Raw genomic sequence first — 27326 nt, 5'->3', positions numbered from 1 at the left:
CTTTATACATGAAATTCACGAAATTCACTCCATCCATCAGGTGTGCAGTGGGTCTACTGAATAATTCAATGGTCATATCAAAACTGATAATCATGTGTGGCCCACCTAATAGAAGTCTTACATCAGATGGCAATCCTTATTTTCATGTATATACAAAAGATCAGCCTAGTTTGATTTGGGTTTGGGTTTTATTGAATCATCTGTATTAATTATGTTATAGGGCTCAGCTTGAATTGGGGATTACTTTTAAAAAATCTCATATTTAATAATTCAACCAGTCGATGAAGGTTATGGTAGCCGTTCATGTTTTAAAAAAATAGCCTAATTATCAAAGGGTTGAAATAATAAGATTATGGATTTTATCACTACACTATTATATAGCAATTGATTGTAATCAACTTATATAATATTAGTCTATTACATTGCGCATATGGGGAGTTTTATAATCTCATTGCCTATGGTGCAAGACCTATGCTATAATTTGGAACATATCTTGTAGTCAAAAAAATATTCGTGTAGCCAACCCCAGTTAAATAAGATAAGGCTTAATTCCTTTTCGTAGCAACCAACTCTGCCTCCTCTTCATACCTTTTATTTTATTTGCTCAATGGCCTTGAGCGATTTTGCCAAACCATATTATTCTAGATGTCAAATTTTAGTTTGGAGTCTAAATTTACTATTTTGATGGGTTTAGATGGCTTTGCTTTATCAATTTAATTCTTATTTTAGAGAGAGAAAAAATTCCTCTTTAGATTCAAGGTTAACATTTAGGAAGAAAATAATCTCCTCTTTTCTCCACACATAGTCATGAATACAAACTATGACCTGTGCCAATGAAAAAGTAGCATGTGTGCACGACCCATGCAAGACTTAGAAAATATTTCTCATAAGAAATGATGATTTTACTTTTTTTTTCATTGGTGGGTCCTATGTATATCAGATGCACATGGCGCTTCTAGACAGGCACATCTAGCATCCTGCCAAGTCCAAGCCAGCTATCTCAACAGTTTGTTCAATAAGCAACATGCCCCACTTGTAGAAAATGAAAACCTTGCCAAACTGGATAAGTTCAGAGGGGGAGCATTCTATAACAAAGTACAGCAATGATATTCACTCAGCAAACGTGCCAAAGTGGCACATGATTATGGATCCAGGCCACTCATCACTTGGGGGACAACGGTGAATTTGCCAGGCCACATAAGCAATGGTCTGAGTCGTACATAGACCTGGTGATCAACCTTTTTCTGCTTATCCATCTCTACTATGCATGCATGCAAAAGGAAACTGGATTTCTTTCATATATAGATTAAAAGAAAATTTAATCAATGCATTATAATGTTATCATACAACAAAAGAAATGTAACAGTACAACTTGGATTCTGCTTTAGTAACTACTCTTTAAAATCAGGATGTGAGATGAGGAATCACAACCACAGGAGGATGAAGAGGAATTATAGGGTGCTGCTCATAAGCAAAGGTTACCTGTCTGTACCTTTCAGGATCATGGTTCGGAGATCCAATCCATTGTTGATCGGATGAGCCATACCATGAATGGTGGGGTTGTTCCAGAAATCTTCAAGATCGAAAGACCATTGCCCTTTTGACATTCAGTCCTTTTGAGACCTATCATAATGATTTGGATTACCAAACAATGGGCCCATGTGTAGAGCATACACCTGCTGACAAGCAGGACCCCTATAATTTCTCTAGGTTGAACAGACTCTCTGGGGTTGCGGCCGATTGTTGATTTCAGGCCTTCTGAATTACTCTAAGCTTGGCACTTCGACACCTGCGATTCAGCCTCTCTTCTTCTTCGGAAGGCGTTATAGGTCTTTTTGTGAGAATGGTCCCATTCCTCCCCTCTATCCTTTGTTCACTCCATGTCTCATCGATATCGTTGCCATCCTCCTTTGTTAGACCTCGACGAAATCTCCCGTCTTCCCCACCATCATCCCCCTGGTTGATGATGTCCAGAAATGTCTGCTTCACGATCCTGTCCTCCAAACTGTGGAAAGAGATAACAGCAAGCCGGCCGCCAGAAGAGAGGCAATCGAAACAAGCATAGAGGGCATCTTCCAATGTCTTCAGTTCGTCGTTAACTGCTATTCTCAGCGCTTGGAATACCCGAGTAGCAGTCTTTATCCAGCCCTGCCTTCCTCCTGTATTTTGTACATACATGAGATTCCCAAATGGCCATGACTGGTGACTGTTTAGAACCAAGAATAGGAAAATGAGTTGTTTTGATCAATTGGGGATCCAAAACATGGATGGATTCAGTGGATAGGCCATGAGGTCCAGTTGACTCTTCATGGACCACTGTGCCAAAGCATACCAACCGGATGATCCCAACCATCTGAACAATGGACCTTTTCTCTGTAACTGTCAATTTTCTAGAGCACCAATCAGTTGGTTATGTTCACTGTATCAAAGTGATCCTTTAGAAAGGCATAAGCAATCTATGGTAGACTTTAGTCTACCAGATGGTCTGTCTGATTTCTTGCTTAGACCTGACCATTTTGCAACTCATTGATCAGATGGTTAGGATCGTTCTCAAGTGTGATTGTAGCTCAGTGGCCCATGGGTTGGACCGAAAAAATAGTGATGTGTGCTAATTGGGCTGCCATGTGTCTAACACCTAACTTGCATCAGCATATGGATCAAGCTAATTGTATAGTATCTTTACCCTCATTGGGCGATGTGGAGAAAAAAGGAAAAGTGCTTTGGCAGTTGGCTCTTTCATTGGGTATTTGGTCCATCCAGAAAGAGCGAAACAATAGGTGTTTTAATAATAGGCCTTGTAATCCAGATGAGGTGTTTCAGAAGGCCAAGCTCGATGTTGTGGCGTTGGCTACCATGGTGATGCCATTCTTGGATTATCGATCAGGTATTTTTTGGTTCTAGCTGGTCTCTGTTCTTTTAGTTCTGTGAGGCGTTTTGCTTGCCTCTTTCTTAATAAAATTGCATAGACTTTCAAAAAGGAAAAAAGATTTTCTAGCCAGGCATTATCATGAACCTTGTTAAGAATCTGAAGCTAATATGGAAATCAATCACTGCTGATTTCCAAATTGGTCAAGTGAGTGAAAACTCTCCCTTGACTGCGTGCCATCGAATGAATAATTACTAAAGATAATGGAAAATAAATAAATTGCTAGGAATTAGTCAATCAAAGACTGGTTTAGTGGGAAAAAAAACCTTCGTATTTTAAGTTATAAAGCTAGGACGGGGATTCAGTTGTGGGTCTCGGCAATTTGTGGATCTCACCATTTTGGTTAAAGATAAAGAAGAAAAGAAAGGTTAGGTCTACTTGAAATCAAGAAAGAGGATGAAAAAGGGAGTAAGGTGATCTTTTGGTATTGTGCATGCATTATAACAGGTGGAATTAACAAACTTCTTCATATCAAAGAGTAGAGGTGGAAACGGGATGACTCGATCCGGCTAACTCGATTCGTCCGACTCGTTTAGATTGACTCGACCCTAACCGAATGGGTGAGTCGGTCCGAACCGAGTAGGCTTCGCCCAATCTGAACTCAAACTGAATCAAGTTCGAGTTGCCTAGTAACTCAACCCGAAACTCAATCCGGTTAGACTCGACTCGATCCGAAACCCGACTAGACTTGGGTTTGTGTGTGTGTGTGTGTGTGTGTGTGTGTGTGTAAACTAATTTCTATCATCTTTAACCCTACCGGCCACGCCCTACCCCGACCCGATCCCAAACTCTCTCTCCCTCCCTCATCCTTCTCATCTTCCAAGCCCAGCGTCTCTCTCTCCCTCCCTCATCCTCCTCATCATCCAAGCCCGGCAACCACCCACCACCATCACCCTCCTCCTCCTCCTCCTCCTCCTCCTCTCTCTCCTCTCCACTCTCTTGGTCCCTCCCTCCCTCATCTCTCAATCCGACTCGGTGCCAACTCAACCCGAATCAGTACTTCTAACCGGATCGGAACGTGTGATTGTTTCTGAATTGGTGTGATCTAAGCCTGCAATCTTGCATATCATATTTAATTTTCCATGTCCTGCATCATAAGCCCTAACTCGGTCCAACTCGACTCAATGCCCAGCTCTATCATAGAGAACCAAAGATGATGACAATACATCTAACAAGAAAAAATTTGGTACTCTTCGAGAGAGAGAGAGAGAGAGAGAGAGAGAGAGAGAGAGCTTTAGTACTCTTCAGAAAAAAGGGAGGGAGGGAGGGAGGGGCCTTGATAAGCAAGACCCGTTACCTGAAATTATGTACAATTAGTCATAAAATTCAATTTTATCAGATAAATTTTCTCAATGAAAAAGAAAAAGGTGAAAATCCTTGAGATTTGGCACATGATTCCTAGAAAAATTATACTACAAACTAGATAAAGTGAATAAATGAGCTGCTATGCAATAGTGACAGGTATCTACCTGACCTGCCAGATGTACTTTGGACAAGTTTTACTAGTTCTCCAGTAGAATGCAGCCCACCACCTAAACGGGCCTTCACAATCTTTGTTTGAAGAGAGCGCCAATTGCTTTCCTCCCCATACTCACGCAAGATTCGACCCACTTCATCCCCGGGCCACGAATTCAAGATGTCTTCTGCTTTTAAGCTTCCCTGTCATAGACCTGTTAAATCAGTCAAATGATACAAAGATATATAGAGATTCCATGCTTGGAAAACATACAGGGTAGGTTATATTAAGCCATTCAATTATGTGAACATCATTGATAATATAGGGCTTAGGGTTTAATGTCAACTTGTACTAGGGTGGTTTGGAGGACACTTTAAGGATTATAAACGGGCAGTTAGGTACTGCAACCAGCGGTCAACTTCACATGGGCAAAAATCCTCCAATGATGGCTAGGATTATCTGACTCGTGTAATTTTTAGCATGTGGCCTATCGATGGCAGGATACCATGGCCGAACAGTCTAGATCTCTTACACAGAGACCACGTATACATTGATTGAGTGCTTGATAAAAAAAGATATCATTGTGCAACACTAGATAAATTCTTGAAACATGGCTCAAAAGCAAAGAATGACATGAAAGTAGAAAATATGAACTATGGCAACCACTCTCACCCGAGGATCCATCCGCATATCAAGAGGCCCATCATTGAGAACACTAAATCCTCTCTCTGCATTGTTCACCTGCGAGCAGGTAAACATGAGGTGTTGAAGTGCAAAGGTGTAGAGTGCAAACATAAAAGCTAAATGAACATGAACTTTAAAAAATTGCATCTTTTGCTGCAAGATTAACTTCCCCTCTTTCTATCGCAAAAAAAATCAAAGCATGTTCCCAACCAAAAGAAAAAATAAGCATTTTAATGCCTATCTTACAACCTTCCCATATTGAATCAGAAATTCTACTAAGATTCAAAATGGGAATGATCACAGGCAGAGTTGCTCTAACCTCCAAAATAATTAAAACATTAAAAAATTTACAAGAAATAAAAAACTTAAAATCAATACAATATGTGACAGAGGCATGTACAATGCTTGGACCAAGAGTTTCTTTTCCAGTTTGTACGAGAGGCTTACATGGTTCAATGATCCACATCAGAGAGATGATGGGTCTCGTGCACCAAAAATCCACCAGATTTAAAAATCCTAGATGTCCAATCTAGGGCCTTTCATGGTTGAACATGGACCATTGCTGTATTATATCTTAACCCATATATTTTCTGGCCATAGATTTAATGGTATGGGATATTTTTAGTGCACGGACCATCCACAGTGAGGTCCATCGTATTGACAGTTCGGATACCTGAATCATGGGCCCCAAAATAAAAACTAAAACCTGAGTGTTATAACTCTGTGATAATACTAAATGTGAAAGAGCAGTGAAATATTTTCATTCAAGCTTAAACAAACCTGCATAGATGACATGCCCAAGTCCATTAAGATCCCATCCACTCCATCATCTAAGAGATTTTCATCAATTCCACGAAGTACAGACTTTACATATCTAAAGTTCTTCGAAAGGGTATATATTTTCAACCCTGAAGGTGCACTGCGGGAATCATCATTCAAATTTGCCTTGATATATGATTGAGCCTTTTTGTGTGCTATAGGATCAATGTCCAATCCAACAAACAGCTGCAACTCAGAATGAGCACGAATTATCTGATTTGAAAAAAAAAAAAAAAAAAACACAGAAAAGGATGATAACATGTAAGAATGGGGTTCTGAGATCAAATTTCTTTTATTAGTGAAAAAACAGCTGAAAACATGTACAGCATTTTTTCCTTTTGAATGGCAAAACTACAGCAGTTTATAATCAAGTCAGATCAAATTTTAAAGTTTCCAACAAAGCAATAGTGGAAAGTTTGAGGGAATTCAGACCAATCAGCTTGACGGGAGGGCCGTACAAGATTCTTGCCAATGTCCTAGCTTCCAGATTCTGTGTAGTTCTAGCAAGCATCATTTCCAAGAACCAAAGTGCTTTCATTGCAATGCGGCACATTTGGACAGTGAACTTATAGCTCATGAGTGCATTGGCTCGAGAGATAAGGAGTGTCTGAAAGGAGCTTTCTATAATTTGGGCATAGAAAAGGCTTACGACCATGTTGATTGGAGCTTTGGGGACGATAGTTGGGCCTGATTGGGTGTGAAAGGAAATGGAAAGGATGAATCAAGGAGTGTGTCAGATCAGCTAGGTTCTCAATTCTAGTTAATGGCTTCTGCAAAGACTTCTTCAAGTTTGAGAGGCTTAAGACAAGGTGATCCGCTTTCCCCATTCTTCTTCTTGGTGGTGGCAAAAGAATTGGGCAGGATGCTAGGTGGAGAGCAGGAGTTAGGATTCTTCCATAGGTTTAAGGTGGAGGGTCGATTTCCCCAATTTTTCACATACAATTCGCCCAGGACAATCCTTTTCTGCGAGGCAAATGCAGTTATGGTGGCAAGTTAGGAATGCTCATTGTGTGCTTTAAAGTGGTATTGGGGCTGAAAGTTAACATCGCTAAGAGTGAGATGTAGGGAATTCGTATGCCTATGAGTGAGCTTAAGCAGTTAATGGGGATCTTTGGGTGTGTGGCGAAGTCTTTCCCCTTCACATACCTTGGATTGCCCCTTTGCATTGGGAAACCGGCTAAACACTTGAGGGACAAAGTCAAGGAAAGATTTGAAAGGAAGCTATCAAGGTGGAGGAGCCAATACTTGTCTCTTGCTGGTCAGGTCACCTTGATCAAAGCAACATTGTCAAATTTGCACATATACCGCATGTGCTTATTTAGATGCCCAAAGTCATTGCTAATGAGAATGGAGAAGCCAAGGAACGGCTTATTGTGGCAGGCGTTAGAAGATAAGAAGAAATTCCAACTGTTATGATGGAGCAAGGTGTGAAGTCTTATGAAGAGGGAGGAGCCGGCATTAGGGACTTAAGAGTCTACGAACCTCGAATTGTTGGGAAAGTGGCTTTGGAGATTTGGGTTGGAGGAGGGTGCATTGTAGAGAGTAATAATAGCTAGCAAGTACTTGTGCCAAGACGAGAGTTGGTGGGCTTGGGACTCATCCTCTTATAAGACAAGGTAATTTGGAAAGGGATCATCTTCACGAAGCTTAAGTGTATTAAGGCCATTGGATTCTCTCCAAGTAATGGAGAGAATCCAATTTTGCGAGGATGTTTGGCTCAGGGACACCTCTTTGCAGATCGTGTTTCAAGAATAGTCCAACCCTCTCCATATTGTAGTTCTGGTTGTTAATTGCTTTTCTTGGTGTAGAGATGCAGTAGTTTAGTTAACCCCATGCCGAATATTCCACCTAGACAATAGTTAGGAGTATATCTCCCAGTTGGATCGTCTCCAATTATGCTACCCGGTGAACGGGGATCTAAATAGGATGGTCTAGCGGATAGATAAGTCGGGGTGCTTCTCAGTTTGCTCCTATTATCTTATTCGAGATGTGGAGAGTAGTGCAGAAGAGAAGACGCGGCATTTGTAGATTGATAGGAAGGGGAACGGGCTTAACCATCGACGATCTTCAAAATAGTCAATGATTATGCTTAATGTGTCTCATGTGCATCATAAGTTCTGAATCAGCCAATTATCTTTTTGTCCATTGCTTGTTTGTGCTACAGTTGTGGTATGACCTTCTAAGAGGCTTCAATATGCCTTGGTCGATGTCAATCTCGACCGGGAATCTACTTATGGCCTGACATGGTATGGCCTGACATGGAGTGGAGCTCGGGAAAGAAGCAAGGGTTGTCTGGAGGCTGTGCATCGGTCATCCTTTGGGCCAAATGGGGGGTAGGAATGGAAGGTGCTTCTGAAACGAAAACAATGCAGTGGAGTGGGTTGCAAGTAGGGCGATGTTGTATGTTGTAGATTGGGCTTCTTGTATAGATGCTTTGAAACATTTTAATTTTACTGTTCTTTGGCTATAGCTTTTGCGCCATCTCGGTGCTTTCTTTTCAATAAAATTGTCATTACCTTTCAGGAAAAAGAAGAAGAAGAAGAAAAGCCACAAAAGCTTGCTCCCTTGGTAGGATTGGTGGTTTACAAACTCTAGCACATGGAGAAAGCCTTCTTCTTAGGTAAGGATCCAAAACATAGGCTTGAAAGTGAATCTTCCATTTTTCTCATGCACCAAAACATTCCTGTCTTCAAGTGATGGATGCACTTTGGTGTCTTCGTCTTCTTCTTCTTTTTTAAGGTATCTGGTTTGATGTAGTCTAGCCATAATCTTCTTGAAAAGGGTCAATTCATCTTTAGAAAGATTTGCTCCGAGCTTAATATTCCACACTATAGATGCCCCAAGTAATTCATAGCAATCAATGACTTTGTCCTCCTTTGATATTAATCAGGAAAACATCCGAAAGGATTCAGCAAGGGGGCAAATCATCCAACCAAGCATCTTTTGCCTTTTCCAATGAGAAAACAAACGCCTATAGAAAATTCACCTCCAATTGTTTTATTTCCTTCTCTTCTCACATATAGCCCCACCTATTAGATGACAGTCATTAGGTGGGCCACACTCCTGCAAGAACAATTGATAGATGCGGAGAGAATCACCAATGAGATACTTGTTCAAACTTGTGGTCCAGCTAATGAATGAGTGGGGCAGCCTAGTTTACAAAGAGAAGAAAAAGACACATATTCCACATGACTACATGTCTCTCTCCAGAAATCAGTAAATTGCTAATCACTACATGCAATTGAAGCATGTACATAAAATTGCATTGAAATCTTTATAAAGAAAAAACCACATAGGAAACATCAAAAAGAGGTTTCTGTTTGAATACTGTAGCAAGGTTTCTAGGAAAGCACTTGTATGGAAAAATAATAGAAGAATCACAAGATAATGGGGGAGAGAGAGAGAGAGAGAGAGAGAGAGAGAGAGAGAGAGACTGACTGCAGAAGAATGACCAGCGGCTCCAACCGTGCAGTCAATGAAGGAGTGGAGTTGCTGCCTACGAAAGACCTCCAAGACCTCACCAAGCATGACGGGAACATGGCCACCTTCAGATATATACTGACGGAGGACATGCTCTTGGTCGAATTCCCTCCCCGAACGGGTCCTCCTCTTCACAAGTGATTCAGTAGCAGCAGCAGCAACAGCCTTCTTTTTCACCCACTTAGTGCTCCTAATATTCGAAATATTTTTACAATTGGTGAGGTCCCGACGCATGCCTTTTGAACGTAAAGGGAATGCAGCCGCCGCTACTGCTGCTGCTGGAGGGCGGCAAAATAGCCTTGTCGCAGCTGCCATAATATACAAACTAGCAAGAAAGAAAACATGTGATGAACAAGAACACATCCATTTGAGGAATAAAAGTTATGTAGATGGAGAGAAAAAAATGCATATTATCTCTTATTTTCTAAAATCCGTGACATCATATGAGAGAGAACGTAGTAATAAAACATACTTTTCCTTCAGCAAGACTTGAACATTTTTCCAAAATCTATACCTTCAAGAATCTCGCAAATATGTAAAAACAAATCTTTCCACTATATTCGTTTAACTTCTTTAGTTGGCCGGTTGCATCCCCTGTCTTCTTGAACATAATTCCATGTGATTTCCAACATTTGCAGTTGTGATTGAATTGCAAAAACCATAACACCAGCCTGCAACTGCACTAATTCATTTAAGTCATCCATGGAAAAGAAGAGAGCCAAAATGAAAGCAAAAGGGAGAAATTCACAACAAAGGACCAGCTGTAAAGCATAAACTACAGCAACTAATAGAAGGGCCTGTTTGCATTCAACAGATAACAAGGACTTCAATCAATTTGGGTAGGGAACCAACACTTACAGGAGCACTGCCACATCACCAGCTCCCTCGTCATTTTTGCATCAATAAGCCCCAAAATCCTAATGATTTTTCTTCCTAAAAAGATAATGAAAAGAAAGCTATTGCAATCTACCTGCTCATTTTCAAAAAGACGAGGTTACCGCTGATATGGAGCCTTTGTCAGAGTTTGTTCCCTATGCCCTTGTTCTCCAAATTAGCCACTCAACTTTGGCAAGTAATAGAATACTCTAAAAACTATAACTAGTAATAGCTTACTCTCTAAATCAACCACTCACATTTTTCAGAAAATAAAACATTCTAAAATGAATTCAGTTCATTATTAAGAGGTAATAGAATACTCTACAATGCATCCATGTATTTATTAAGAGGTATTGTGCAATGCTCAGCCTGAAGTTTGTACAGTATGATCAAGTTATCAATTTGTACAAATAAAATCCAAGGTGTGATTTATACAATGACGGGTCCCCCATGGCTAGCCCATGCACCAAAAATTCCCCAGATTTTAAAACCCTCATCATTCAATTTGTGCCCAGAAAACAGATGATCAAATCAGTTGTTGAGCCATGGAAATGAGCATAAATGCATGCTTGATCGAATACCAGACTGGAATGAGAAGCGAGCTACCAGTGGTTAAGTTACATGACCAGCTGGCATTCTGGTTTTTCCAGGATCACCGTGTCCCAGACAGATAATAAAGACTGGCTAGCAGTATCAGAATTGTCAGGTAAAAGAGGAACTGGATCTGTAGGTCTCATCGGAGATGCAACAACCAATTAAAATGAGCTGAAGATTCTATAGCTAGGATCTTCCAATCGGGTGGAATTTTTGGCATATGGGTCATCCATGGCAGGGCCCATCATAGCTCAATCATCAATCTAAAACCAGTCTACAGAACCATGTATGTCATACGCAGTCTACAACACACCATAGCATGTAATAGATAATTTGCAACTCCAAGATGAAAGATAAACAACACATGGGCTGAGAGTGAAGTGTCTGTACAACACATTTGAATTTCATTACATACAAAGTTGTGCCCAAGGTTCAGTGATCCAAACCATTGATACAACGGGCATCACCATGGATGGCCCACACACCAAACATCTGCCCACTGTTGTTAAATGGGTAACATTGCTGTATTTTCTCTCTTAAAAGGACAGTTAATTCATCTGGCGAAACTGATTTTTATAGTGATTGGCAATCAAGTGTTGGACCCACATTATGGATGGTTTGGATCACTGCCAGATCCTTCATAATATGATCAATATTGACCAACCATTTCACCAGCCATTGAGGATCACCAAAAGAACGGGATTTTTCAACAGGGATGATCAACCAGGTGTGTGGCCCACATGATGGATGGTCTAAATCAATGACCAGACCATTTTATAGAAATGATCAATACCACCTTCAATTTTCAACTTGTAATTGAACCAAGCACAGGTATTCAAGTTTTGAGAATCACTATCACCTACTTCAAAATGTTATCCAAACATAAAGACGACAGTTCCCAGCAATTAATATAATTGAAATATCTAGGTCATCAAAATGCCGCCAATCCAAACGGCACCTAAGAAATTTTCTACAACTTCATGCTAACATCTAGATTTCGTAAAATCAAGCAACAACTGTACTCTTAAAAATCAGCTCAGGCCACCGAGCAGTCTACATAGCATAAACAACACTAATAACCATTGAGGGTTGCGTTTGGATGCACTATGGGATCAGAGTGCAATAGCTAATCTGATGAAGTGGAAATCACCAACCTGTAGCTAATCCTCAGCATACGTATCGACATTCCGAGTTCCGAATCGCAAGAAACATCGCTACAGTTTGGTGATTCCTCTTTGTTTCAACGGAAATATTCGCAATCCAAATCTCTTGGGCATCCAAACGCGGCCAGGGTTAAATTTTGAGGGCCTAAAACCCTAGATGAACAATCAACGGATCGATGTCATAGGCATTCCATCCAACGGCCATGAACTAACCTTTTGATTGCGGATTCACAGAGGATTTCTTGATGGGATTGTATTTCCTCCGAATGCTGGATCTTTTTGCGTTGGGATTCGGAACATAGCTCTGGGCTTTGGATGGGGTTTTTGAGGGCTGAGGGTGAGGGAAACGGATTGGTTACTCCCCCTGCCACCGGAAATGGTTTGGCTACTCTGCCCCAAGCCATTGGCTGGTGGTCAGTACTCTGTGGGCCCCACCATGATGTATGTGTTTCATCCATGCCGTCCATATATTTTTCTAGATCATTTTATAGTATGGAGGAAAAAAAATGAGATATATAACAATCTTATGTATTGTATCCACACAGCCTATCCAGCATATATGCCACATGTAGATGTGTGGTAACTCTAAATTCACATGTGCGTCCGGCTTGGGTTAGAAAATATAGCCTATTTAAGTAAATGGGTCAGCGCGGGTTGAACCCGACCCACCCACACAGCTGTACACGAGTTGAACTAAGTCGAGCTTGCCACTACTACTCGGCGGGTAACTAACTCCAGGTCAAACTTGGCTCGGCTCGATTCTCGAGCCTGTTTGGCCAGCTCAGCTAGGTTCAGTCAGTAGATCAGGCTATTTCGAGCCTACGCAACATTTTCTCAAACATACAGTACACCTTCAATTTTTCACAGAATACAAAACAGTAACAACAATATACAAGTATTGCATCAAACATTGTGCGGGCAACGTCAAAAACATGATTTGAGAGTAATTTTACAATGTGAAGTTTTTTTTTTTTTCTTTTTGTAGTGATCTTTTTTGTATCCATTCCTTCCTCGCCACTAGCCGATCTCACTGAGAATGTATGTACCCGAAATAACACCTCATTGAGTCATTTCATCGAACACTTTGCGAGCAACATGAATATCAAAATAACTGAGTCACGAGCCAATTTGATTCGAGTTGATTCGAGTTGAGGTTCAATCTGAGTCAAGTCAAGTCAAGCTCGGACAAGCTCGAACTCGGCTCAAAAAATTTTCAAGCTCAAAAATCTGCTTGACTTGGCTTGAACTTAGTTTCGAACTGAGTCGAATCGAGCTTTTTCGAGTCAAGTCGGGCGAGTTAACCGAGCTAACTCGGTTCAAGTACCGCTCTAACCACCCATATAGCTTATCAATGGGCTGAGCCAGATGACCCAACCTGACCAAGCCCAAAACCGAAAACAAGTTCATAAATGAATGTGTCCACAAATTGGGTTGGTTGAGCCGTACCGATTACAAATTTAACGGGTTGGATCAGGTCAAACTTGGGCTTGATGAATTTTAAGTGGGTCGGGTTGGGCGCACGGTGATGTTTTGTGAATCGGATTTAGGCCGAAATTCTTGGCCCGTTCAGTAAACGGGGCAGGTTAAGCTAAACGAAAGGCAACCCATTGCCATCCCTAAAATACACATAAATATAATATATTTACAGTGGTCGACAACCATAATTAGAAAATAAATGATGTAAAGCTTCAACCTTCAATTATTTCTCACAAACAAAAGATTTACACATAGCAGTCTGTCTATAGCCCCACATAACTAAAATGACCTTTTCTCACTCAAAACAAAAGAAATACACACTTGCATTGGTATATAATCCCATCTTCACCAATGCTACAATGCCATTCATGGGTGGGTGACAAACCATGCCCACCTCACCACACTAAAAGTCACACTCTTCCCTAAATTTAGCAGAAGTCCTCTAAATATGTCAGACCTTAGGATTTACACCAACCTTATGGTGTAAATTCAACTGCTACTTTGGCCAAAACCAATGAAATCAGACACAAACCATCGATGGCCCATTTTTAAAAAAGGGCCCACCAGACTATAACAAGACCATATGTATGTAAAGGGAGTTAATACTATTAAAGTTAGAGGAAATGTGCTAGATTTAGGGGAGTTTTGTTAGTTATGGGCAGTTGGGGTGTTTAAAACTGCATGCCACTGTAGGTCTGGCCAAAGGCCCAATTAGAAGGTGCCACGTTGTTTGAGATTATGGAGCGTCCATCACTTGTGGTGACTTTGAAAGAGAGAGATTGGCCGTTGAGATAGCCGTTGCTCTGCCAGTTCTGGCCCCAGTTCCTAGACATGGGCTGCCAGTCAGTTCTGGACCCTTTGATGGAGACTGAGACAACATCACCAGCACCTCCCACGTTGCTGATGAGGACCAGGTTGAAGTAGGAGTGGCCATTGATGGTGAACCTGATGCCACCTTTCGTCTGACAAGGGACCCTGTTAGGAAAGATAATAAAAGGAGTGAGTTAGATACGAGGGAAGAAATGGATTTGCTAAAATTTTAACGGTTTAAAAAAGCCTGGTTTGATATATCCCATGATACTGGGAATTGATATTAAAGCCAACACTATGTCCTACATGACCTATGAAAAATATGATGTGTTGTAACGGCCATTACGAGGCCGTAAAGATCGCTGTGTAAAGGTTACAGTGGCAATCCGTATACGTTACAGGGTTGTAATGGGCGCATCGATCGTTATAGAAAAATTTATCTGTAACTCCTGTAACAGCCCCTGTAATAGCCCGTTATGCTCCCGTGAAAGCTATAACAGTCGAATAATAGTCCGTTACAACGCTAATACTGGTTTTTTTTTAAATAAAAAATAAAAAATAGGCCTTAGGAGTCGTTTGGCACTATGGATTTGGGGGGATTTGAGGGGATTTCAAATCCCCTGGTCGTTTGGCACCATAAAGTAACTAGGGGTTTCAAATCTAGGGGGGTTTCAAATCCACTCAAAAAGGGGGTTTGAAACCACAGTAAATGCTTGGATTACATCTAAAATCTTTCCAAGAGTTGCATATGTAACATGTGTCACTAGACTATTAATCTACCGGAAACATGGCCCACTAATTATATCCCAAAATAATTAGATTATCAATTGCATCACTAGAATTACTTTAATACGATGATCGGCGTCGTCCAAACATTGTCCATGTAAATCAATGGTTAAAAATCGTTGGTTAGTCACTTGGATGTGATCTTGTGCTTGTGGCCCATCCGAGACTTGGAATTTCATCATTTTTGGGCAAAGTATATATTTCAGGGGGCTTATTACAACCATTGTGTCAAACATTGCATACGTTCACTAATTAAAGATATTAAAATTGATTTAGCAACTAAATTCAAACCCTTGTAAATATACTACGCATAGGCATAGTTACTTTTGGATTAAAGTTGATTCTGAATTTAGGGTGCCAAACACAATAAGAGGATTTCAAATCCAGGGGGTTCCAAATCCATGCTCCAAGGGCTCTTTAATGGCTAATATGGCCTGTATCATAAAGATAACAGTGGTGGCCGTTACAACCACTGTTACTATTATGGAATATCTTGATGAAAAGGGTAACCTGGACCAGAGTGAAAACTGTCACAAGTTGTGAATTGTGATGCCGGCTTACAATATAAAGAGCTTCTTACATGACCATAGTGCAGCTGCCTTGTCCTCTCAAAGTAGAAAAGGGCTAGGGCTACCCCAAAAAGAGGCGAAAGTGGTTGCTGCCATGCAGCGGGCCACCGTGAATGTCGGTTATGGGACGTTGTGGTATTTTAAGATCCCAATAGTTTAAAAGGCCTAGCTTGGTACATTCCATTAGTTTTGGGGCTTTTTGGTGCATTGTTTGGGTTCTTAGCAGCAGTTTGCAAAAGGGTGTCTTGGGTGTGTTTGAAGTCCTCTTAGATGGTGGGAGGGAGTGAGGTTTGGACTTTTGGGTGTTTTTCAAAAAGACCAGATGAAGGGTGTTTTGAAGATGGGGTAAGTCTTTCTCTTTTTTCCTTTTTTCTTTTTTGGAGGGGGTTGTCTGAGGAAGTTATTTCCACCTCTTTAAATTGCTAGTTCCACCATTGTAGGGGGGATTTTGTCGCAACTCTTTTATACGAGGGCTTTTATCAAATTCTTTATTAACTGAATTAACCTTATGGGGTGTAAAATGAGAACTTTTTTATTTTGAGGGTCTTGGATATGAATTTATGGAGTCCTTAAAGTAAAAGAAGGCCTATGGGGTCCTTGGGTTCTATTTTGGATTTTGGGCCTTAGTTGGATGAAGGAAAGGGGGCCTCCCTATTCATTTGAGGAATTAAACTATTAGAGGGGGGAAAAGAGAAGCTGATATTTGTGCCCTCACTATTTCATACATACCCCACTTTTCCTTCTTTTGCATGTATGGTCTACAGCCTATATCTTTTACAAAGGAAGGGATACATGACAGTTAAAGAGCAAGAAAGGGGTTAAACTATAAAGATAAAAAAGAGTATGGGATTTTGATACGTAGTCCCTCCTTCTTAGCTCAAAGACAAATAACACCTTGTTTTCTCAAACAACACCTACTCTCGGCTTGGGCCATCATGATTGACTCTTGACCATGGAAAAAGACCTTCTTACCCTCAATTTGGGAGAGGATAAGGTTTAATAAAAGAGAGAGAAAAGAGGTTAGGATTCGTTTTGGGATCTCAAAGAAGGATAATATTGTCATTTTTATAAAGATTTTACTAACCTAATCATGATTAATTTTTCCATCCAAAAAATTAATGGCAAAGCGGTATTTTACCATATTTGGAAAACAAGATGTTATTTGGAAAATCATATAAGGGAAGATGTTATTGTCTTTGGGCCAAAAGGGAGGGTGTAATGCATCAAAATCTCAAATATTAAATAGAAAAGGAGTCTTTTTTTGGTAAAATAAAGAACAAAACAAGGGGTCATAGAAAAAAAATTAGTAGCTTCACAGGTTTTCATTACCTTCTATATTGAACAGGTATTATTCCAGCTTTGTACTGAGCAATGTTTTGGAAGACTGGCTGAGAGAGATCAAAGTGCTGTTGGGGTGGATTACACCACCCTCCTGCATTGTTTGGCAGTGCATTGTTAGGTGGGCAGAAGTTGGTTGCAGTGACCACGATCGATCCCGGCTTACACCATTCCGGATCGGCGACGCATTTGATCTCATAACAAGCTCCACAGCTCATTCCATTGTTGAAAAGAGCAGTGCTCAATGCAGCTGTGTTAGTCCCATACCCCTGACTATAAAGATTTCCATACCCACAAGCTCCTCCTGTAAAAAGAACATACAAAAACTATCAATAATCAATGGAAGTTAGAGATTTTGATGGCTTCCTACAACATAGCACACATGTGAGAGATCTGAGATGTCCATCACTCAGACCATTCTGTGAATTTGTGCACCAGGCACAACCCAGTAGTCAGGTGGCCATGTATGCACATTGTATGTGGACCGTCGAGAAATGTTTTTTTTTTTTTTTTCTAACAGGCCATTTTGTGGACACGCGATGCAGATCGCCCAACGGATGGCTCAGATCACTAACATATGTGACACTTGGGAATTATGGGACGTGGGAAGATGTGCAGCTGAAAATAGCATTCTGATTTTTGGGCTTACCCATTGTGCCAGAAGCATCACCACCTCCATAGAAAGTGGCATGGGCACTGGACCATCCATCTCCGGAGCAATGAACAGAGCTGAATAAGGAGAGAAGGGCTAGTAGAGAAATCCCAAGAAAGCCCATGTCCTGAAAACAAAACCCATTTCAGATATCAGTGTTTAAACATCAAGAACTTCAAAAGATGAGAGAGAGAGAGAGAGAGAGAGAGAGAGAGAGAGAGAGAGAGTGGAATTTTGGGCTTACTCAAAATTCAGATTGAGATAGTAGAGGAATTAAAGAAGATGAGATGAGGAAGGTGGGAGGAAAGGAGGGTGTATTTATAGATGTGGATGGAGGGAATTGCAAGTGAAGTTAAAAGGATGAACAAATGGTGAAAAATGAGAAATTGGAATATTGAAAGAACAGTATCCCAACAGCTAACTGAAAATAAACTGTTCAAGCACAAGGCTTCTTTTTGCTATTGGGAAGTGATATCTACACCCACCTAAGTGGTTGATATATGCATCTGTTCTTTCTACTTTTGGTAATAAAATAATACCAAGTTGTAATATTGCAAGGAGGGACTTAAGAGGTGAATTGAGTCACATGTGCCAACTGTCACATGTGTGTGAGATCTAAGCCAATCATTTGGCTAGCCTACCTCAAACTAACTGTTGGTTCATAAATTAGGCCAATCCACTCACCAAGTTGAAATTTAAAATGTGAAAATAGAAATTGTAACGATTATAAATATAATTATTTTCACTTTTACCATAGTAAGTAGGATTACAAATTTGAGTGTCTTATTTAGATAATTAGTGAAAATTTTAAGTTTATTAGGCAACAACCGTTTAATTTTTTATACTAAAGAATCTTGACTGTGGATATGCCTAATGATTATATCATAAAATTCATCTATCCAAACAATCATTATTTAGAATCCAGTTTTTCCCATATGGCTTCCAAATATCAAAATGCATGTATGGCCCACCCGATGAGCGTGCCAACTTGGATTTTGGTGTATGGCATGTTTTCATAAACCCCCACTGGTGCATGACACTCATCTAAACATCTGAATCCATTCACCGCTTCAGTATCTCCCCAATGTAATTATATTGCCAAAAGTAGTGAAAAGGGTGCATATATCAATAAAAGAGGGTTTAAATTTCAGCTTTATTTGCTATATCCCTTTTGTCGGTCCAACTTGCAAGCATTGACCTATTTTCACCCCATTTTCTCATTTTGGGTGCAAAATGAAAATACGGTAGTGGCTGAGAGAAGTTCAAATAAAGGAATGGTTTTGGGTTTGCAAGCACTATCACACATTGATTGCTAAATACACCCATACTTCCTCTCCTTACATCCTCAGAGAAGCTCTGGTAGGATTTTTGCTCATGTGGATGTTTTGGATTGGGACCCAGCCCTGTTCTTATAGCTATATAGGGCAAAGGAGTTTGAAACCCATTAGAACTCCTCTCCATATGGCTCAAAACAAATTTGGTAATCTAAGTTACACTTGGATACTATTTGTGTATTACAACTATAGCATTTCACCCCTTACACGAATTCTAGAAACATCACAACTTAGTGGGGTCCACTGGTGCACCCGATCACATTATCCAACCCTTAGGACAATCTGGACCGTTGATCAATAAGGCCCACCTTATAGAATTCTTACATATATACTTCATGTATACTTCATGTAGTGTTGTATAAATAAATAAATAAAAAGGATGCTTGCCGATGGCATTTCCCTTTTTGGGTTTCTTTGCCATAAAGAAAGCTACTATTTACACCCCTACATTTTTAACAAACACCCCTCTTTTCTACTTTTGAGAGTCCAATGGTAAATTCAGGCACCCTTCTAATCTCAAAACTAGAAAAAGAATGGTGTGCATAAAAAAAAAGAAAAAAAAGATGGGGTGTGAATATTATTCCCCATCTGAGAACCTTATCCTGTAGAGGTATATCAAAGGGTGGCAAACACTTTGGGTGTGGGCCCCACCTGAAAAAGATGGTCCACCAAAAGACATTAGGAGGTGGAAAGCACTATGGGGAATGGTGATGGAAGCTGTGGAACAGTTACTAGTACTTGACTTTTTGGTCTGCTGTTTTTTTAGATTCCCTTTTTGGAGTGAAAAAAAGGTTGTGGACTGTAACAAAAGTACTTTCTTCTCTGTTCCAAGTCTCAACTGAAACATTTGAATGAATTATCTTAAGATAGTCTTCCTAATCCCACTTAAATAAAAGAGAGATTCTTAAAACCCAAGCATAGCTTAAAAAGAGGAGATTAAGGAGAGAGAACGAATCTTAGTCCACTAGTTAATAATAATTAGTTAACAACCGTTTGATTCGATCAAGATGCATTATTATTTTAAGTTGAGTTATTTAATACTCTGGCAAAGTGTGACACTTAATATGCGGGCACTCAAAAACTATACGCGAGGATACGTTGGATCAAGTTAAAGAGACTAATTTGTGAAAATTTCGTCTCTAAGTCATAGTCCCAAAATCAGATTGCTTGAACAACCCTAATTTCAGGCTCATGGCCATTGGATTTTATTTTTTTTTCAATTTTAACCATTGGATGAATGTCCACCAATCCAATTGATCAGATAGTTAAAATAAGCGTAATTTTCGGTTCATGTATATCTAAACTGGGACACTTAACCCGGACAGCTTCATTTGAATTACTCATATGCCAAGTATGCAATTTGTAAATAGTTTTTAAATGCATGTATATCATTCATCACACTCTACAAGAGTATCAAAGCTTTCCTCTTTTAAAATAAAAAAACATTTCTTTATGTCGAGTATCATAGCTTTCTTCGTTTTTTTTTTAAAAAACTTTCTCTAGAAATTATATTGGATGGATGATCACATGCAAACTTACCTTTCTACGCATTTTTTGCCACTAAAGTATCTCACATGTGGGACATCCCAACCGTGTAAACCATGGGAACATCATCATTATAGTGAGAAAATCAGGTCATTCCACCAATCAAGTGGACCACATCTCCTACACATGTCGAATATGTGGTCATTCTTCATTTCATCAAGTGTATGCCATTCTCATAACTAATCACATTATGCCAACGCGTCATGTTTTTACAAAATCCATGCCGTGGAAAATGTGGGCCCGACGACAGAGATCATAAGGCAGAAAAATCATTTAGTTTCACTTATCAGATAGGCCACATATCGATGTCGATCAGACCATTAACAGCTCTAATTTAAACCATCCATTGTTTCCATACTGTGTGGCCCACCTGATTAACAGACCAGTCTGATTTTTTGTAGTCAGTGCTTCATGGTGGGACCAACCATTTTCGCAGGTCAGTCGGATATCCTACACATGTGGCACATTACCCACATGTGAGAGGTGTGTGTGATGATTCTTCCATTTTCCTGCAAAATCATTTTCTATAAAGTGCCCACAACAAGGCACATGGGTGATGGGTATGCTTCTTTGACTTAAGCAAGCTCCTAGAATAATATAATCTCCTTAGACTTAGGTTATTCCTAATGGGAATCTATTACTGACATTTGAAACCATCAATCAAATAAGAATCTGTGATGATAATAGAAGATAGGCTGTCCACCTAAAATTCAGGATCTTAAAGTTTTCTTTGATCAAAGTGCATTGCATGTGGCAAACCGCCCACTTTTAAAAGGAAAGGGTACAATCACCTCCCATGTACAGCTTATTCTACTATAGAAGCCTAGCCTTTTTATCTCTTTTCATTTTTTGAGGTTTTGACATATAACACCTTCTTTTTTTACCAAAAGACAAATACCACCCTCCCCTTTTGCATTTTTCTCAAATAACACCTACTTTCAAATACCCTTTCCTTTTGCATTTTTTTTTTTTTTCAAATAGCAGCTTATACTTTCAAATATAGTAAAAAAATACCTTGCTGTAAATATTTGGATAGAAAAACTAACCTCAAAGACTTTGAAAATGACAATATTACTCCTCTCAAATACCCAAAACCCGAATCTTAATGTTAAAACCTAACAAACAAGTTAATTGCCTCAAGATTGATAAAATGTATCTAAATGTATCAAGTTAGACTTTTTTTTTTTTTTTACACACGCGCACAATCTAAATGTATCAAGTTAGACGGTTTTTTTTTTTAAACACGCGCACACACCTCACACACACATTGGAATTTTACCACCTATGGATACTCAAACCCTTGACCGGGTGTTGAAACTCCTGAGACTATTAAACTATTGGGATCATAACAATTCACCACACTCTGCAGCTAATTTCTATGACGTTTCACTTTGCCACAGCACTCACTCTAGCCTCTTTTTTAAGTAGCACTTCTCACTTATGCCGGTTGCACTCTAGTTGTATGAGTAACCCTTTTCATTGATAATAGATGTATTATGGCTATTCAAGTAGCTTTTTTACATCACGGCAACTTTCAATCTAGTCGATGTTGTTTTTTTTTTTCCACGGGCCACCTCTTTTGTGACTCAAACACAAGATATGGTATTGGCTATGATACCAATTGTTAAGAACCTAACTAATAAGCAAAAGCTCCAGAATTGATAGAACACATCAAGTTAGCTATTAAACCATTGGGATTATACCACTTAGCATTAACCTTTCTCTCTCTCTCTCTTAACACTTAACCCTAACCTCTCTCTCTTCCCCTTCCCAAAACCCTAAGCTTAAGTTTACTCTCTCCCAAAACCTTAACCCTAAAAATAGACCAAGGGAAGGTGTTATTTGTATTGGCTCTAATATCAATTGTTAAGAACCCAACTAACAAGCGAAAGCTCCAGGATTGATAGAACGCATCAAGTTAGCTATTAAACCATTGGGATTATAACACCTTTTTTTTGTTAGCTTGTTAGTACACCCCACCATCAGTTCACACTTCACTGTTAGCCACCTCGGACCTCAGTGTTGAAACAATGTATCTTTCACTTGGTCTACCACTTGAGCTATGGACTAGGGTGTTAGGGATTATAACACTTAACATTAACCTCTCTCTCTCTCTCTTGACACTTAACCCTAACCTCTCTCTCTTCCCCTTCCCAAAACCCTAAGCTTAAGCTTACTCTCTCTCAAAATCCTAACCCTAAAAATAGACCAAGGGAAGGTGTTATTTGTGGTTGGGCCAAAAGGTAGTGTGCAATATGTCAAAAACTCTTTCTTTTTAAGAAAACTCAGATACTCTTTAGAGCACTATTATTGATACACAGACACTAAGAACTCTGCACACATGGCTTATAAGTAACTCAGATCTGAACCGTCCAAAATTTATGCCCCAATCTAGTTGAACTATTAACAAAAGAAAAGTACACTGATTTTGTATTATCTAACTAGCCAGTTGATGGGCATGCATCGGAGGGTTGAAATGATGAATGGCCAACGGTCCTAATAGTATAGAAAAAATGTGTCCACAAATTAAAATGGGTCCTGGAATTTGGACGGTTTAATTTGAGTTAATGTACAACGTTAAATACAATTTATCAGCGCTGCTTGTTACGGTACAATGCGGATGCTATATCTAAAAACTAAAACACTTGCTTGAATTGCGTATTTATACAGTGATCGTGGAGATCCAATCCGTCCATCAGGTGGGACACCATGTTTTTCGACAGATTCCCAAAAATTAGATCAATTAAACTCTCTGGTAGGGTACACCATGTGAAACGGTTGAACGCGAAGTCCTACCACTAAAATCGTCTAAATTATTTGTGTGGTCAACCTAGTTATGTATATTCCATCCAATCCGCTGATCTTACGAAAAACACTGGGATTAATGGATTATATGTTAATCATCACATTAAAAGACCTATATGGGCCATACCAAGTGAATTTAGAGGTTTTAGCCATATTTTCACTGTTTCCTATGGTGTGGCCTACCTAAATATTGGAATGTATTGAATTTTAAGATCCACAGTGAAAATATATCAGAAAACGATATGGACGGTTTGGATCTGATTAATATTAATCCCACATGGCGCTTATGTTGCCCAAGTCAGTCTACCCAGTCATGTTGGACCCACATGTAAAAAGGCAAAATAAAAATAAAAAAGGTTTAAGAGGAATTATCCAATTTACATCTGCAGCCCACCTTCTGATCATATTTTCATGGCTTTAGATGAAAATAATATAGACGGTGAGGATGGCCTGATGAGAGGCGAGTGCACTTCCAAACTGTAGGCTGCAGTGTATTTCTACTTTCCCATCTCTTTTTTCTACCCTCTCAGCTTAGCTGTACACACTTCACAGTTCTCAATGACCTGATTTTGAAAAAAACGAGTATTGGTAGGGTACATCGCCGGAGCATCAACTGATAGTGTGCTCTCGTTATCCGTTCACGTAAAGGGATGATAAGAACCGTTCAAGAGGCAGATCTCACCATGGATAGGCCATCAGAAAATTCATTCCAGACAGAAATGATCATGGAGTTGGATTGATGGGCCTGAATTTATAAACTTGGACGGTCAATGCCACTCAGTTCTGTTTCTCTAATGGTTAGGATCATTTGTAGGAAGAGCAACTTTATCCATGGTGGACGACAACAAGGGAACATATATTACATAGATCTTAGGTATGATTATACATTTTCCCCTGTAATTTGGCCCACTTGAGTTTTAAATCAGGAGGATTGTTGGGATATATGGTGAGGCAAACCAGATGTACGGTTTGGATTGCACATAAAAAATCACGGTGGGCCCCACAATACCGAAGAATTGTAGTATCCTCAGTGGGGCCCACCGTGATGTTTGTGACAAATCCACCCCGTACATCCGTTTTTACAGCTCATGATGGTACATGAGCCCACAAAAGAGACAGATCTGAAACTCAAGTGGGCCACAAGGCAGGATACAGTGTGATTAAACGTCCACCATTGAAACATTGCTGCGGCCACAGAAGTTTTGAATCAGGATAATATTTTTGTGGTTTCAGTTCATCCAGTGAGAATGACCTTATGAACGGTTTGGATGGCATATTATCATCACGGTGGGCCCCAGGAAGGTTTCAACGATGGGCATTTCCCTACCCACTCTTTTCTGCCGTGTGGCCCACTTGAGTTTTGGATATGCCTCATTTTTGGGATCATGTCCAATCATGAGCTGGCAAAACAGATGTACGGGTGGATATCTCACAAACATCACGGTGGGCCCCACGTAATACAGGCAACTCGTGTGACCGTCCATATCTCCAAATGCCTCAATACATCTAGTAGGAGCACTATAACTTATAGTAGCCTAAGAGCACTGGATCATTTCTCGTATTAGTAGTTAGGTCTTCTGTTTTTTTTTTTTAAATTAAGAAATGCTCCAGCCATCCTAGTTGCATTGATCTAGACCTTCCATTGGGTCCAACAATCAAATCGATCGATCTGGACCTACCATTGGGTCCAGCCCACGTATATATCACACCAATCTGATCATTAGCCTTTAATATGGACGGTCAAGATCACTTGCACAAAAATAGGTCCAATAAACAATTTCATCAATCTATTTGTTGTAGATCATCATAGATTGCTTATCATTATAAAGAGCCATTTTTCTTAGGCAATCCTAACCGTTCCATAAATGGTTCGGAAAAAAGGATGGCAGCAAAAAGAAGGGAAAATCAGCAATGCATTTCATCTGATCAATGTGATTTTTGCATGGCAGCCCAAAAAATGTTTTCTGAACTTGACAGACGGTTCAGATTGAAAAATTGGAATGTCCAAATAGCCAGATGCAAGTAGGAGCACCATAACTTATGGTGGAGCTGCAGAGCCCCGGATAATTACACTATTATTATGATTATTTATAATATAGAGATTGAGAGTTAGTAATGGATCATCATCTTTCAACCCCCTTAAATTTATATTTTAATTTATTTTTAAAATTAATTGCATGATTGGAGTGATCTCAGAATCTTTTTTAAGGTGTGATATTAAGAGGACATGTGTACTCCTCTCAACTGCTATAATCTTTTATTACTATAAACTGATTAGATAAAGGGCAGTTCTCAGCCACTCATCATCATCATCCTTTGGATGTATGGATAAAGAAAGTTGATAATCTCAACTGCCACATTATGATATTACATCTATTAATCATGCCTCCATGTGATGGAGTCATGGAATGGATTATAATTAAGAGGAATGGTGTCCTCATTCGCCTAATCTGTACAAGTGGGGCCCACGGTTTGGTGATCCAGACCGTTAGTGTGATCCGAATAATGGTGGATTGAGGATGTTCCAAAAGCTTTCTAGATTGGATGACTTCATCCATTCAATCTATTGACACGTGCTTCGTAGTTCTAAGGGTGGATATGATCTGATGAGGAAGCGCATTGGTGGGCCATAGCCCAAAAACGACTCTTCCTTAAGTGGACCATTGGTTTTTTTTTTTTTACAATGTTGTTTTATCCATCTGTTTATAGGCCATTCTGTTATCCCAATCAAGTTAATTTTTGGACCATGGCCCATCCTCCCCCCTTAAAATGGTGGCCACCCTTCCTCTTTCAAAGAAGTTATATCTCAAGGGTCAGGATCAATTGAATCAATGTCCTACATTTTGCCCACAAATTAGAAAATTATCTAGACTATGTAATAGCATAATCCCTACTGAAATATTTGGGTCATTAATTAAAGAGAGATGATCACATCCAACCACTTCAACAATTTTCAGGGCCACCCTTTTTTATCCTGAGAATGGGTCGAAATATCCTATCCTTACAAAAGGCGGCACCATAACATTGATCGCTTAACCTTAAAATCAAGCCAATCCACTCATTAGTGGGCCACACTGCTTGGTAAGTCATACCATTAGTTGTCCATTGATTTAGATGTTGTGAGCCTCCCAAGGAATGGATCATCCCTGTTCTTGCACCCAAGATGAAAAAAAAAGGTTTTGCCCACCTTTTGCGTGGCTTGAGGATATTCTATATATATGATATGATGGCGGAAAAGAAAGATTGTGTTCAAAAGCTCACATAATGTTTTGGGCAAGGGATTTGGGTTGAAAATTCATGCAAATGAGCATTCAAATAGAATTGGAATAATTTCATTTGGAGATTGTTTGACTTTTTATAAATGAGCCTAAATTCTACTAGCATTAGTGAATTATTCACATTTGCTTTCATTTTTAGCATCGCACGATCCCAAGATGATAGTGTGCGATCCCAAGATGATAGTGCTTTCGTTTTTACCACCACACGATCCCAAGATAATGGTCATAACGTGCTCCTTACAAGTCAGAATTCAATTGATCTTGGACTTATTGGAAAGATAGTTGAACAAGCATTTTGATAGGCTCATCTCATTTGGAGACCGTTTCACCTTTCAAAAGTGGGGCCAAAATTCATAAAGATTTACAAAATTACATGGACCCAAATCTTTGCAGAATACCCTAGAAATCCTTCAAACAGAAGATCCCCATGCCCCAAAATGCTTAAGAATAATAATAATAATCATGACGATGGGCTAAGTTTGAACATCAATCATTCAGATTGTCGCCAGAAGAGGGAGGGAAAGAATAGGGGAGTGACGGAGAAAATATTAGTCAATTAGTTTTGGATCTTCGGAGATGATATGTGAACTCATCAATCCTGAAATGGCCTTTTTTCTGGAGGCCTCAAAGATTAAAAAGCAAATACTTGGATAGGTGAATCCAAGATTTTGATGATTTGAAGGATCCAAACACTCCCAAAATCTCAATTTGGGTGTTAGCAAAAGAAAAGTGATC

At 39.6% G+C, this 27326-nt stretch overlaps 2 protein-coding genes across 2 annotated transcripts; both read right to left on the bottom strand.

The window, feature by feature from the left end:
• Nucleotides 1-1268: 1268 nt before the first annotated feature.
• Nucleotides 1269-12353, bottom strand: LOC131227101 (uncharacterized). Its single transcript, XM_058222807.1, has 6 exons — nt 12212-12353; nt 9324-9690; nt 5847-6098; nt 5055-5123; nt 4396-4585; nt 1269-2159 (listed from the first exon to the last, which is right to left on the bottom strand). Exons 2-6 carry the CDS (start codon nt 9678-9680, stop codon nt 1750-1752), a joined length of 1278 nt encoding a protein of 425 aa, XP_058078790.1. The 5' UTR covers nt 9681-9690; nt 12212-12353; the 3' UTR covers nt 1269-1749.
• A 1321-nt stretch (nt 12354-13674) lies between these two features.
• LOC131227632 (expansin-A15-like) lies at nt 13675-18017 on the bottom strand. The gene is made up of 4 exons (XM_058223435.1): nt 17874-18017; nt 17627-17756; nt 16969-17281; nt 13675-14449 (listed from the first exon to the last, which is right to left on the bottom strand). The coding sequence occupies exons 2-4, from the start codon at nt 17751-17753 to the stop codon at nt 14146-14148; spliced, it is 744 nt and encodes a 247-aa protein (XP_058079418.1). The 5' UTR covers nt 17754-17756; nt 17874-18017; the 3' UTR covers nt 13675-14145.
• Nucleotides 18018-27326: the final 9309 nt, after the last annotated feature.

This window comes from Magnolia sinica, chromosome 15 (assembly GCF_029962835.1).
Source record: "Magnolia sinica isolate HGM2019 chromosome 15, MsV1, whole genome shotgun sequence".
Taxonomy (NCBI): domain Eukaryota; kingdom Viridiplantae; phylum Streptophyta; class Magnoliopsida; order Magnoliales; family Magnoliaceae; genus Magnolia; species Magnolia sinica.
The sequence above is the reverse complement of the archived record's forward strand: the minus strand, read 5'-3'. Positions and strand labels throughout refer to the sequence as shown.